The sequence below is a fragment of the Sinocyclocheilus anshuiensis genome, unplaced genomic scaffold, assembly GCF_001515605.1.
Source record: "Sinocyclocheilus anshuiensis isolate Anshui unplaced genomic scaffold, SAMN03320099.WGS_v1.1 scaffold1099, whole genome shotgun sequence".
In the NCBI taxonomy this organism is placed as follows: domain Eukaryota; kingdom Metazoa; phylum Chordata; class Actinopteri; order Cypriniformes; family Cyprinidae; genus Sinocyclocheilus; species Sinocyclocheilus anshuiensis.
In genome coordinates this window covers 1,083,810-1,099,668 of record NW_015546105.1, presented here as the reverse complement: position 1 = coordinate 1,099,668, position 15,859 = coordinate 1,083,810, and the positions used below count along the sequence as shown (strand labels likewise).

General features: G+C 40.4%; 1 protein-coding gene across 1 annotated transcript; it reads left to right on the top strand.

The window, feature by feature from the left end:
- Positions 1-459: 459 nt before the first annotated feature.
- On the top strand, positions 460-15,859 carry LOC107700595 (transcription factor SOX-6-like). The gene is made up of 3 exons (XM_016502314.1): positions 460-659; positions 5,999-6,245; positions 15,785-15,859. Exons 1-3 carry the CDS (start codon positions 583-585, stop codon positions 15,857-15,859), a joined length of 399 nt encoding a protein of 132 aa, XP_016357800.1. The 5' UTR covers positions 460-582.

Genomic DNA, 15,859 nt, shown 5'->3' with positions numbered 1-15,859 from the left:
AAGAAAAAAAAGAAACCAGGTTCCACAGACAGAGAATTCTGTATTATATTTTCCTGCCAAATTCCGATCTCTGTTTTCCTTCCCGTGCGCTCACAAAGGGCTCATAACTTACTGTCAACTGTGAGGGAAACCACAAAGCTCCACTGTTGTCCAGCAAATAGGCTGTATTGCTTGATGGCTTCACTGGCTGTAAAGTTTGCTTAACTGCTGCACTGACACCAGGAACTTTGGGAACTGCCGCGCCGTAAGGCCCCAAGCGAGGGACGGAGAGAGACGGCGAGCTGCTTTTCTTGTGTCTCGGAATCGTCTGTGACCGTATGGGGACTGAAAGAGACACGCGTGCGAGGGAGACGCTGTGTGTGTGTGTGTGTGTGTGTGTGTGTGTGTGTGTGTGTGTGTGTGTGTGAGCAGAGGAGCTTAACAGCTGCTCTGCCAGTGGCTCCGTTCATGTTTGTGAGTGTACTTCGTTCAGCGTTGCGTCGGATGTGTTCTGACAAGACTAGCCGTGGCTGGGACGAACGGCCTGTCTGTGCTCGAGTGTTTTTGTGTGTGTTTGTGTGTATCAGAATTTGAGGAAGTGTTATGCCATCCAGCTCTGAAGTGGTGTGTGAAGAGCAGAGAAGGACAGGAGCTGCCAAGCAGGCTGAGGGGGACAGTATGTGAGTGTACACACCTGATACACGCTCATTCACACACATAGTGAGGATAGTGACAGGGTGTTTGAGTTGAATAATTTTTTTTCCCTTCATTTTCTTTGAGTAATTCTTATCCAGGCTATGCTTGATGTCTAGAATGCAATTTTAGAAAATACTTTTAGAGAATACTGGTGTTCTCCTTGTCAAATGACTTGTGTGTTGTATTTTAAGTGTTGGATATGGAGAAGAGCAACAGTGGAAAGACAGTGAAGGAGGGAGTGAGTGATGGGTGAAAGGTTTGCAAGGTTAACATTTATGGACTACAATTTAAATGCACAAATTGTTTTTTGATGGCTTTAAAAAGTGAAGGTTTTGCTCAGACGTTTAGAAATGTCTTAGTATCACTATCCATAAGTGTGCTACAATTATTATTTTTTATTTAAATATATTTGTTTTATTGACTTTTATTACTGTTATTTTTATTACTATTATTACACATAACAGTTATATTAATTTATTTGTTTGTTTACTTGTTTGATGGATTTTTAAAAGTGAAGGTATTTCACGGAACATTAGAAGTGTCTTAGTAGTATCACTATCCTTAAGTGTGCTACATTCCTGTCCATTAAATTAGCTTTTATAATAATAATAACAACAACAAAAATGTATAATAATACATTTTAATAATAAAAATAATAATTAGTAGTAGTAGTAACTATTATTTATATTTAGAATGTCTTTATATTTAATTATGTTTTTATTAATTGTTTTTTAATGAGGTTGCTATTATTCAAAATCATAATTTTATTTACTTATAAATCAATTAGTAATTGCCATAAAAGATATCAAAATAGATAAACAATAATTGCTTGTTTTTGAGGAGCTTGTTTTCTATTAATATTACTATACTAGTTCTAAGTCCTAGTTCTGAGAGACGACGTTCTTTCCTTCTGTCTCAGATGATTGTTCACGGATGGGTAGCCTGCTCAGGTACAATGGAAGGTGATAATTTGAAGGTGCTAAACAGCTACAGCAGGGATGATAATTTTCCAGCCCAGGCTTCACAGGTGACAGAGGGTTGATTATAGGAGGTGAAGACCTTGAGAGTCTGTGCCGTCACCTGTGTGAACTGCTGTCAGAGAGACGCTCACACGAAGACACATATGCAAACTCATGCCTCTGTATGTCTCTCACTCTTGTTCTCATTCTCTGTGGGACACCTGTTCATGTGTGTGCAGTCTCTACAGTCGTGTTTAGTATTAATGGGTGAGATTATTATATTCATTTTATGTTTAACATTGTGCTGTTGTTTGTACATAAGTATCAGTGACTTCTTTATTAGTAACCGAATGCTCACCAACCTTTACGACTGCAACAGCTGCTGTTGTAAAAAAAAATGCTGATATTTTGTCAGGGTGTATTTACCATTTTGAATAGCTTTTTTTTTTTTTTTTGGTTTATTTGTTTTGTTAGTGTTGTTTCCTCATTTATTACTCTGTTTACTGTACAGACCGGCACAATTATCTTACAAGCGTATTATTATAAACCTCGCCACAGGAATACTACACAACACACAGTTGCTTGTTTCTTTTGTATTTTTTACGGATATCCTTTCAGACGCAAATGCTTTCTGTTACACTTCGAATAACTGCATTGGAGTGTCCTCTTTCAGATTTATGATTAGCCTTTTAAACTCTCGTTTGAAAAGTTTTTAACTTTCTCCATCCTACCTTTATGTTTCTAATTAGCCTGTATTTTGAAAGTGTGTGCATATGCTCAAGCATGAACATACACATGTGTGCTCGGTCGTGAGAGCATGTGTGTGCGTGTGTGTGTGTTGTTACCCGTGGAAACTTGAAGCCTTGTCATAAAGCAGCTTTTGCCATTTTTCTGCTCACCCATCATTAGCTCCTTCCAACAATGGCCCTTTTGTTTTACCCTCTTTTATTTGATTATTTCTCTTCATATAGGTCTGGGTGGTGGTGCCAGAGCAAAAAGCAACCTTCAAATATTTCCTTTCAGGAGTGGCTGGTGATTTAGGGGGTCTGCAAAGGCCTGTGGTTTTGAGGGGGTGTGGGGTGACCGAGGGGAAGGGAGCAACAGTGACACCGTAGCTTAGGAGTTACTTATCGCCATTGTCTATAAAAGGGCAACAGAAAGACACGGCAGAGACAGAGGAGTGGGGGGCTTCTACAGATTGAGCGGGGCGAAAGCAGATATCCCAAGACACATGGCCCCCAGTCATGAGACCCCCTGAGGAACACCAGCGCGAGGTGTCTTCTAATGCCACTAGCCAATTAAACAGAGGTCAGTGCGTGATGAAACATTAGCAGCGGCAACAATTCATGAGTCGAAGCATTCCAGGCTACATGAGAACTCATGCCGAGAACTTAACTCCTAATCCTCATAAACGTATCGCAATATTGTCAGCTATATATGGGACCTTTCTCTCTCCCTCGGACTGCCAAAAGACAAGCTGTGCTGCCCTACACTTATTGATTGGTTTGGTTTGTTAGCTGTCCATTGTTATTGTGTAATCAGGCCTGAGCGGGAGAGGGCTGACAGGAATTCATATGAGGCCACTCTGGCTTAGCTGATATATTCTCTGCTTAAAATGCACAAAGGCCAACAGATCAGACTTATTTACTGGAGAAACAGGTTGAATTATTAATAAGAATCAAAGGAAGCGCTGCGGTGGCTCGCTGGACTGTTCCGTGAGTGTAAAACAGCATTTAATTTGATGAAATACGATGGCGTCAAGGCTATTTCCCCTCCTCCGTCAAACGCCACGTACTGTAGAACTGAAGCGGGTTTTTGTTTTATGGCTCGTAGGGGGGAATTAAATGATTTTGAAGTGCGCTTCAAGGAAAAATCCATCTAGGAATCAGGCTTTTATTCCAGCTAAACGGCAGCCACATTGTTCCATTCTCAGCCATGGGTGCAGATTAGCCGGGCAGGCCTTTATTCCAGCTAAACGGCAGCCGCATTGTTCCGTTCTCAGCCGTGGGTGCAGATTAGCCGGGTGGATGTGAGTGGGGCAGGGGGTATTATGGTTGGGAGGGATTGAGGGGCAAAACTCATGAACCTGGCACTCAGGGGCTGAGCCGCCCTCCCAGATCTCCTAATGAATTATTAACTCCAACTGACAAATACTGTTACGGGGCCCTGGCTCAGATCGGTTGCGTTTGCGAGTAAAATTGCTGTAGACACATGTTACAGGAGGATGGAGTCAGCCTCTCTCTCCCTCGCTATCATGCCTCAGCAGTTTGACTGATGGCTGGAGACTGGAGGGAAAGGCCTGAGAGGCTGAATATTTCAGAGGTAAAATAATACCACTTGATTTACTGTGTAATACAAAAGAAGTGCTTTGTTTCGCTCGCAGTCCATTGAAGATGAAGGTGGGGGTTGTTGTGCTGGAAGCTCTGGCTCTTTGGATCCATGAATAAAAAATAGAAGCAGAATCGCTCGGTCTCTCATAAGCATGCTTTCTCCTCGTCTAGCTGTCGCACACCCCCTCCGCAAGCCATTCACCACTCTGAACTTTGCTCTTAAATTTGATTTTCAATTAACGCTCTACAATTTTAGAGATCACTTTCTGTTTGATATAATTACAGGAAACAATTTATTGGCTGATTAAAATTGAGGCCTCGGTCTCGCTAAAGAAAATAGGGGCGCGGAGCGGTCTGGGTCTCCGGTGACTTCCTCTGCACTAACTAACAGACACCGCACAGCTGCAGTATCCCGCTTGATTAACTTCCATTGACTTCCATTGTCCACTTCTGTTGGCTGCCGCAGAGCTCATCTAAGACTTTGCGGATGTGTTTGTGTTATTTAAATTTTTTTCGGTAAGCATAACAAAATTATTAATACGGAAGCTAGCATGAGACAATAGCAGCTTGAGTTGTTTTGTTTTTTATTTTTTAAAGCTCACTTACCGAACTGTATTAAACAATTCATATTTAGAGTGTGAGGCTTAAGTGCTCAGCCATGTGTGCAAATTGATGGCACATCTTCAAATGAAGTAGTCATATTTTAAAGGTCCTGAGAGCGATTGGGCCTGACAGCCCGTTGCAACCCACACATCCCTCATGCGCCGAAGAGCACGGCCGCCGCACACACGTGAACAGATTAACTCACAGTTTGGTGTTGAAATAATCTCTCCCGGTGTCAAATTTGTTTTCGTCCCACGATGAGCCACATGCTGGAAAACTTGGCAGGGCTGGGAGATGGAGTTCTGGAGGCACCTTGGGCTGCCTTCATTACCCAGCCTGCCTCTCTCTCATCTCCCCTCAGTCTCAGTGGGCAGTGGAAGGACATTAGCTCACCTGCAGCCTATGACCTAGAATGCCCATGCCCTTTGTCTCAGAGCAGGCAATTTAAAGGCCGGTAGGAAAGTTGTGTCTTGGCTGATTCTCAACTCTCTATATCAGTTGCAGCCTTTTGATTAAGTATTTAAATCAAGTGTTTAATTCGATTAGCAGGTTAAGTTTATCCTTAGCACTTGTTGTAGAGTAATAATTTCATGAATTGTTATCAAATCACAAGTGATCTGTTGATTTATTTTATTTTGTTTTATTTATTTGTGTTTGGTTTTATTTGGTTTATTTTATTTTTATTAATTTTATTTTATTTGGATAAAAGAAGCTTGGTTGAATTTTACACTATATGACATGATGACTTTTGTTTGAAACAAATGAATTTACCAACCCTATTTTTTTTAAATTGGAAATTTGCTATAAATCATTGAAAAGTTACCTCCCATCTGTCACAGCGGCCTACTCGCATTAATGCTAATGTACAATTGCAAAAGCAGAAAAGCACAATTACAACAAAACGAAGGAAAATGGCACATTTATAGACTCAATATGAATGTAATGATCAAAATCCCATTAAGTGTCTGCGTCTCAGCGTCACCGCTCTTTTTGTGGTTGGTGGCAGAGTTAGCGCATTAATGAGAGCGTGTTATATGGTATGGTAACCCTCTTAGTGCGGTAATCAGCTGCGGGGCAGGGGGGATCGGGCCTGCCTCAGGCAGCTCTCCAGCCATAGCTCTGCACGTCCATTTACATTAAACAAAGGATTAAGAGGGACCCCAGTGCATGTCGTTTCTCCCTCACCGAGCTCAGAGAGATAGGATCTCCCCAGCTCTGATACCAGTCCAATCGTGGGGTTAGATGTGGCACAGAGGCTCAGAACAGCAGCCAAGTTCATATATATGTGATGTGAGGGCGCTCATACAGAATGAAAGCCGAGCTCCAGTATTTCCTGTCTGACATTTGCAAGACTGTTTATTCGGAATGAAGTTGTTCCATTGGAATTTTGCATGTTTTGTGACAAACATGTTTCCTCTGCTTTTCTCTCAGCAGAATCATGTCTTCCAAGCAAGCCACCTCTCCATTCGCCTTGACCCCTGATGGAGGCGAGGATGGAGTGAATCAGGAGCACATGTCCTGGGAAAAAGATGAAAACTCAGAGTCATTAGTCGCCCCTCAGCTGCCCCTGCACAATCTGCTCCACAACAAACCTCCCCCGGAGGAGCTCCAGCCAATCAGCAGCAGCGTGCCGCCCGAATCCGACTGGGACAGCCTGATGTTGGCCCAGCAGCGCATGGTGAGCGCCACTACCAGTGTTTCATAGCTCATTTACGTGTGCTAACACAGGCTATGTTTTTAACTTTCTAATGAGGTGTAGATGAAAGATTGCATTATTAAAGATAGTTGGCAGGATAAAAAGAGAACTGTCTGGTCGAGATGATTCGTTTAGAACTGTACGGATATTTTCCATTTGCGACACAATCTTACGACATTAACACAACATGGAGTAAACCTCCACAAATAACACACATCTATTCTCTTAAAGCAAATACACACACACACACACACACACACACACTATACTCCTGCAGAAAGGAATCCTCAACCCAAGGACACAGCTAGAACAGAGCAGGCATGTCTGGAACACTTTTTAAATGAAGACTTAAGGCTTTGCGATTTGCCAAGGACTCGGCTTTGAAGTTTAAGTCCCCCACGAGTGCCTGGAGATCCCTCACACTGTAAAAGTGCAGGAGAACAACGTATTGAATTGCATTTCACGTCAGAGCGATTTTATGAATCTATAAATAAAGGGACAATGAGAAAGCGGGACTAGGAGTGGGAATTTGAGGGAAGTTGAGGGAGCTGCCCCCCTCCTCCGTGGTGGTCTCTCTAGACCGTGAGGCATAGAGCCCAGACGGGAGACTGACAGCCACTTATTGTTCGATGCTTGTAAAAGGGATTTCTCCATAAACCCTCCCTTCACTGCTGCTGCTGGCCCAGAGCTAGGTGACTCCAACTAGCCCCTGAGGTCTGAACTCCCCTGGCCCTGCAGCATCCCGACGCCAAACCCCACTTTAATTAGCCTAAGAATTCTGTTGTCATGAGAGGCTTTTTGCCTTTTCTTGATCTAAATTGCAAGGAGTTTGCATTCCATTAGTGGGAACATCACAACATGTGACACCAAACATATGTTAGGGACAAAAGGATGCACTTTTGCACCCATAGGACAGAAAAATCTGAATTTCTTTGAAATCTCAAATATTTCTCCAAGACAGCAATCAGATTAAATGGAGTTCAAATGGCGAATTTTTCTCCATTAAACAGGTTTTCCTTTATATATATATTTTAGAAATTTGTAGAAATTTAGAAGAGGTCTACACAATGTCTTTATTTATACTCAGATGTGCCACAATATCAAAAGTCAGATTTCAATATGAGCTCTAGGGTTGTGACGGTGAGGAAATTTTCCCACAAGTTAATCGACGTGTGACAACTGGTATCTGGACTGGTATCTGGTATACCAATACTGGTATCACCGCGAGGGCGGGGCGTTCCCTCTTTTCCTCGCTTTCCTTCGCTTTTAAATAGCTTGTAAAAGCGGTGTGCCCATTTTACTTTAACTTTCAAATAGCGGCAATTGTAAAATAGCGGAGTAAAGCAATTGTTCGTTTTTAGTTCGTTTGAATTTTCCCTCTTTTCCTCACTTTCCTTTGCTTTTAAATAGCTTAAAAGCGCCGTGCGCATTTTACTTTTACTTTTACAGTTTAATTGCTTGAATGCAACAACAAAATACAACGTCAAACTCACTTTAGCGTATATATAAAACATAGAACTTTTATTAACAAAACAAATAAAAATACACCATGCTATAGGGCAAGCTATGCCTAATATAAAATAACAAATAACTTACATAAAGTTTAATAGGTATACTGTCTGTTCTTTTACTGAACTAAATGATTTTTATTACTATAAAAAATCAAAATGACGGTGGGGGTCGGTGACGTGGTGGGCAAGTGACGTAACCGGTGTTGATGAGCTCAAACATTTCTAATCAAATAATTTCTGATTTGTCTTATCTCAGACCAATCTGATAAATGTGTATATCAAAAATCTCTGTCTCTTTTTGTTCCTCTAAAGGGAGTTCTGTAAATGTAATAATTAATGATATGATATGATATGATATGAATTATATTATATTATATTATATTATATTATATTATATTATATTATATTATATTATATTATATTATATTATATTATATTATATTATATTATATTATATTATATTATATTATATTATATTATATTATATTATATTATATTATATTATATTATATTATATTATATTATATTATATTGTATTATACTATATTATATTATATAAATCCTCACATGTAAATGCAGAAGGCTTTAGCACTGCTCAGGTGGTGCTGATTCCTAATTGGATAACAGAGCTTTTGTGATAGGTGTAATTAGAAAGACATTTCAAAGAATTGTTACCATACTGCTGCGGTTGGATATGCACGGGATGATCTCTCGGTTTCCTCTTGATATAATGAGGGAAAGCATATGAAAAGTTAATTGTGCTCATTTGATGTTCAAGAGCAGCTGCTTGATTTGCAGTGAGCGATGCATTTGCACTCACTTGTCTTCACAGGAGCAGGACATCCTGTTGTTGAGTGAGGGTTTTTGCTTCAGTGGTGTTGTAGTTTGCTTAAGCTCTCACCTGATAAATACTTCTACACTATACTTTGGATAAAAATGACTGTAAATGTAATGTGAAGTATGTACAAACTCTTTAGTATATTGAGTAATGCATTAAGATGTGGTATGTCATTATAGAAGTGTAGAGACCATAAAATAAAATATATTTATAGAGTGTAAGTAAGAGAGAGAATTTTCTCTGCTGTTGGTGTTCTTGATAATCCTAATGTTGCCTGTCTGCAAGCATTACAATATTTGTGTGCCCAGCAGAAAATGTTATTGCTCAGTTATTTCTCATTCATTTATCAGGAGGCTTAATGAATTTACCAGTTATGTTTAATTTAGATAACAATTTGTTTTAAATGTTTCTATGGGGAGCCATTTCTGCCTCAGAATAAAAAAAAAAAAAGAACTTAATTGACTTAATTCCTCACAATATGACTTTTTCTTATTTTAAACTTTATCTCATAATTGCCTGTTTATTTATTTTTTAATCATTCAAAAGTGTGGGGTTCATTTTTTTAATGTTTTGCTTATGAATGCTGCATTTATTTGATCAAAATACAGTAAAAGGAGGAATACTGTGAAATGTTATTAAATGTAATTATTTCTGTGATGGCAAAGCTGAATATTCAGAAGCCATCCATTCTTCAGTGTCACATGATCCTTCAGAAAAAAAATGTAAGAATTTGATCGGATATGTTTGTGTATATATTAATATCTCTGACTTTGGCAGACTTTAATATCAGATTTTTTTTTTTTTTTGCAGACTTTAATATAAAAATCTTCTTTTACTTTTGTTGTCTTGATCAAAACAATTGAGATATTCAAGGGATCTCATCTGTAAATTTGACTTCATGCATGTGTTAGCAGAGCCCTCCATCAATGCCAGATGATTTGTGGAATTTTATTCCTTGTGGCGCTGCCACAGTGCCACATAATCACACTGCCCTAATGCCCGTCTGTGCCCTGCTCTCCAAAACATACACCTGCCAGTTTTTCTCATTGATGGAGCAAACCTAAGCCAAACTCTTCTCTGTCAGGACTCCCGCTCCACTCACTAATGTGCCTTTGCACTTTATTTTTTACAATCACTCTAGTGTGTAGAATTACTGGGCTCTGTGTAGGATCAGACAAACAGATCGCTTCTCCCTTTCGTTCTGTTTTCCCTCTCTGTGTACTCGCTCGGGGAACACTGAACTATCAGCTGCAGACAGAAGCCCAGTTAACCACTAAACCACACACAGGTGGGACCGCAAAACAACAGCAGCTTGAGACAGGGGCCAGATTTATGATGGCCTGGAGGGTTCCGCGAAGAACAGCCACCCGCTTCAGAACCAACAAATTACACTGCGCTCAAACTCGGCTCAAACATGCACTTGTAACCTTTGCAAAGGAATTACAGCACTGACAATTGTAAAGAGAAAAGGGATGTTAAACACCATTTATCTGCTCTGTAATCATTTAACTTGTGTCCTAAACTCACTTTCTCTATTATAAATGGTACGTCTTTAGCACTTCCCAAATTTTTTAATAGTTTTTCAATTTTAAATGTGAATAAATTGCACATTCAGAGTACTTTTCATTTTCAGCTGATTTTTGAGTATTTTGTTTCAGTTTAATGTCTGTTTTGAGGTCCTCTGAGGGGTTGGCATCATCTCTTCTCAGTTGTTCTGGATCCAGACTGAAGCTTGTGTAAATCCTAGTTACCACGGGATGTGAATCCCGTGGCAAAAACAGAGAAACAATAGAAAAATACATATGTATAGTGTAAGAATTTGGTTATATGAAGGATTTATGCATTTGGGCACAAAGAAGTTGTAGCTTTACAGCAATTAGTTCAGTAAAGTAAAAATCCAGTCCTATGGCTGAAAAGAGAATCTAGGTAATTGATAAAATTTCTTATTTTATTTATTTTTAAATAATTTTAATGAATAGTTTGATGCAGATCATGCCGCAGTGGAGCGAGTACTCTGGGAGAACGATCGAAAAGCAAATACTGGAAAGAAACAGCTGCTGAAACGGTTCCTGTCCTCGTAATTAGTGTAAAGCAGAAACCTATACAATCAAATATCACACACACACACACACACACACACACACACACACACACACTTAGACAGTATTGCTCCTTGGGGAGATACTAGTCTCATTTAAGCAACTGGGGAGCTCTTAGCCCGAAGGAATAAATTAGGCCATAATTCAGTTAAAAGTATTTTTTCCTCACATAGTTTTTTCCCCTCTCCCGTTCTGTGAAGGTCTTCATATTAATTTAATCGGATTTGTTTATGGCCGGTTTCATTATTGCCAAGGGTTAGAGAAATATTTTGAATTAGGACAAATTAAATAAATCTTAGTGAGGAGCTGTCAGTCATGAATATTTTCATATTCATAATTGATATAGAAAATCATGACAGGCCATCCATTATCATAAAGGAGCTTCATTTTGGGGGGCAGTGTGATGAAATAATTTAACATCAATTTAAATTTCTGTGAACTGATTTAAGATTTTTTTTCTAAAAAATATTTCCACCTATAATTTGCCTGTCTGTCAATTAAGGTGCTCTGTTAAACAAAATGCAGTTTTGGAAATACCGCTTAAAGTGACTTGCTGTATAACGTTTAACTGGGGGTGGGGGGGGGATTCATCTTTTGATGTGATTTTTATTCCTCCTTTTTCTCACCTCTCATGCATCTCCAGCTTAATGGTGACCAGAGATAGTATGAAGGGCTTGTGCTGTCCTCATAGGTTTCTCCTGTTGTTTCTAGTAGGGTATTTTTTAAGATGTGCTCTCAGCCGTCTGTGTAATAGGGTGCTATGCTAATGAGCCCCAGCTGGTATGGCCGGTTGCTGCAGTAATTTAAATGGTCAAGTGCAGCTCATAATCCTGAAGGCCCGTATGTTTAGTGCAGGAAGGAGAGGGTGCTTCACTTCTAGTGTACAGCTGTGTTAATCTGCCCTTAATAATGGTGACAGAGCCGACCTCATGCCTCTACGCCTCACACCACAATCTCCCCCGTTACACAGAAATTAGTTCCTGAGCTCGAGAGAGACGAGAGGCATGCAGAGTTCAATACGTTAGCTCCGAGATGCTGGAATGGAGCGGTTCTGCGTCCTTGAGGACGTCTCAGTTTGGTGCAGCTGTAAGGGGAATCTTCAAGTCCGCAGTACCTCAAATGTCAGGATTAACCCCTTGCGCGACTCCGAAAGCAATTGAGAGAGCCATGTGTTGTCTTAACGACAAAGCATGTCGTTATGTTATGAGAAGCAAAGAATGGATGAGCTAAAAATATCACTCATCTCAGTCTCTTATTAAGGGAACAACTGTAACCTTTCATTACCTTGCTTGGCTAACTGGCTTAAGGTGTGGTCAAACTAGAAGTGCGTCTGACATCGTGTACTGCATTTGATGGACAACAGACGTAGCAAGTCATTCAAATATTGTTCACCTACTGTTTTAAAATATTGAACGTTTGAACATATTACCCATCTGGTGTAGTGTTGTTTCATACTATATAGTAGGGAAGTGTGGTAGGTTTTAACCCCACAACAGGAAATAATGAAACAATTTATGAATAAAAAAAAAAGATAAATATCAATAACATGTAATAATAAAAGTTAACAAGTAATCTCCTCAAATTTGCTGTAACATTGCAAACCAAATAATCTCAAATCCACAGGGCAAAATGTACAAACTTGCAGTAGCAGAAAATGAAACTACTGGCACGTCTGTTCTTTGTTTGAACACACTTTTAAATCACTGCCATTGCCAAGCTAAATGTAACCATCTCCTTCCAATATTCCAACAAACACTGGCTCTTGCGATCGCTTTGGGTCATAAGGTTTCCTCCTTTGAGAATTGTATTGTGTAGGCAGCACATACTGCAGTCATGTGTAATGCTTTGTTCGTAAAACAGTATCTTTTGATTTTAGTCAAGTAGCGATATATTGGGACATACTTGAAAGGATGCATTCATATAGGAGCACACTGTATTTCATACCCATCTTTACGCGCACTTAATTGAATGTGGCCCTAAGAGTCAACCGCTCTCAAATTCAATCAGACCTATTACAATCGTACCACAAGTCAGTGAAACTGGACTGTCATCTCCATCTCTCCTCTCACTAACAATCCTTAAAGTGCCTTAAGTGCTTGTGACCGCTCTAATGAATGAAAATATCCTGCCTAGAGGACTGTATTAAGCTGAATAGTCACCTTCGCTGTAAAAGCGCCACACGAACCACCTCATCCACCAAGGAGGTCTTGGGATTTTTCTGTAACTGGTATTGTAAAACATTATTTATTGAGAGCTCTCTGGTGCTTGTTCATAGTTTAAAATGATTAATTATAGAGGAAAAAAGCTAAATAAAAATAAAGTAAAATAAACAGGACAAACGAAAAAATTAGTGTCCATTATAAAGATTCAAGGTGACCTTGTCTGGGATTCACAAGCAATTAAGGCCCTTTTTATGAAATATACTTAAGTAATGAACTTTGATATATGAATCCTTCACTGGGCTGGTTATTTTCATTGTTGCAGTTATGTGGTATTCTTCCGGCTCTTTTATGAACACTCCTTTTTTAGTGGGGTGATTCTTTGACCTCTATTTGGATGAACTGCACTCACCCTAATTCAACCTTGCATTGATTTGTTTGCAGTGTAATGCTCCAAATATCTGATTTGTACATTGAGCAGCATGCTTAGACACGGCTCATTCTCTCTCACCGACTTACTCAACATTTTATATGGGGTTAGTAAAGCATTGCTTTATTATATTATATTCTTTTATGTTTAATTCATTTTATTACTTTTTTGGTAATCAGCCATAACACAAAAATAATTATTTGACTCTCTGTAGTGAACAGAATTTTAATATTGATGCATCCCAAGTTTTCTTTTTACTTTAACATTCCCACATCACTTAGGAGCATACGGAAAGATCTAGAAACAAGCATCCACACCTAGTCAAGAAGGCACGCTGCCTAGTGCTCTAGTTTGGGCACCAGTGAACCAATGGCACTGCCAACTTAGTCAGCAGTCTTGTATTGGCAGGATTGGCCATGGCTGCTGGTAACAGCTTGTTAGCTGCTAATCCACGCTTAGAGCCCTGTTCGTCTGAATGCCAGCATTACATTTTGCAGGCCGTTTGGTGGCAGGGGTTCAGTTTGGTGGCTGAAAAATAGACCATCCACGCAGCCTGTCATTCCTCTGTAATGTCAATTCAGTGTGCACTGCATCTGCTGAAGACCACACACGAAAGCTATCAGTTTTAAATTATGCGTTTTACTTTGTTTATAGAAAATCAGCTTGTTTGCCAGAACAATTTCCATAGTCCTCATAGAATGGTTAAAAGACATATTCCCTCATAAAAGCATTGAAACATGCTCTTTCTAATTTTCTTGGGTCAGTGTCCCTGCACAGTTGCTCAACCCTGTGCACCCCTGCACCCTTTTTTCCCCTGTAAATGTGAAAGGGCAAGGTTGTTAGCCACATTTAGAAATATGTCAGAGTCAACAGGTGTAAAAAAGGCACTTTCTGAAAACGAGTGAATTACACCAGCAGGAGTGACCCGGGTGACAACAGGAACAGTTGCTAATGAGGCATGGATGAGGACTTTGTCTGAGGTGGTAACCCTGAGACCTCTGAGGGGGCAGAGGAGAGGCGAGGTTAGCAAACAGCTCTGTACACCTGGAGCTTTGTGTATTGAGTCAGAGTTAATGAGTTTAGCAGGGGGGCAGATTCTTCAGTGCCTCCATCCCACGTAAAGCCTGATCTCTGGGGCAGGGGGATATTTCCAGAGCCCCCCCGCCCTGCGGGCCATTTCAAACAGCAGGTAAGCGCCGGTGTGCATCTGAATAACAGCTGTGTGTGTGTGTTACCTTCCTGATCTACTCTATGGGGGCTATCTGTCCTCAAAATCTCCTTTGAGGCACTGCCCAATACCGCCAGGCAGCATGTGTCTTTTCCCCATCGAGATCAGGAGATTGATGGGTTTGGGCAGTGGGAGAATTAAGTGCAGAAAGCTGTTTTACCGCATGCCATTTCAGTTGCATTTTTATGACCCTCTTGAAAGGGTTCTTGTTGAAATAGCAGAGGGGCTAGCTTTGCTCTCCAGCTCTCTGGCTGCCCTGTCATCTACTTTTGATTTCTATTCCACCTAATTAATAACAATCTTTGTTGTAATGATACGTGGCACTGGCCCTAGACTTGGTGCATACTCAATGAGGTCGACCTTTTTAATTTATTGACTAGTGTTTGGACCAAACCTGAGATCTGGAAGCGTGCTTCAAACGCGACGTTCCATCGCTCTGTTATGTCAGTCCACCAGTCCCTCAGGCAGAGTACACTAGGCCAAACATCAGTCGTTGGAAGTTTTCTCGCCTCTTGCACGTTTCTTTCTACCTTCAGCCAAATTTCTTGTCTGAATGAAAGCATATGGGTTTGATTAATCCAAGTGTTCTCGTACACGTGTCAAAATATGTTAGTTACTCTTTAGAGTGATGTGTGGATCTCAGGAGTTGGCAGGTAAGATAGTGTGCAGGTAAGTTGGTAGCTCAGTAAAGAGCAAGATCTGGCCCATCACTTTTGTTTGAATAGGTAATGTAAATCTGCTGGGGTTGAGCAGACATGCTGGAATGGCTTGTTAGGACACATGATCAAAAGCTCATCTCCCTGCTTTCCGCTCCTTGCCAGTCAACTCTCTTGTCACCCTGTGAGGCAGATGTTAAATAGTTTTTTTTTTTTACATTGTGGGCATTCTGCCACTCTCTGGACTTTGACAAAAATGATAGCTCCCACTCCTCCTGTCTTTCCCCTAAGAGAGAAAGCTGTGCTACTGACAAGCCTTCAGCACCAAAAAAAGAAAGAAAGAAAAAAAGGGAAGATATACTGATACAAACAGACTCTGGCAGCTCTGTTCAATACCTATCAAAACCCTCCGCAGCCTGTATGCTTCATATCAAACATCCATATTATAAACACGCTTCCCCTCCTGACTGCCTAGTGCAGACCTCCAAAACTCTGTCCATACTCCAAATAGAGTGCTCCTCTTTCAGATGACAAAACAAGCAGCTGCTTCTGCCTCACTGTGCCATTCTTCTGCATCCGTATCACCTTCCCTCTTCTCAGATTCCCATTAGTCAACAGTACCAACTGCTGCAGAGCATTCCAGGAGCCATCTTCTCTCTGGAGCTCAGCTGTTGA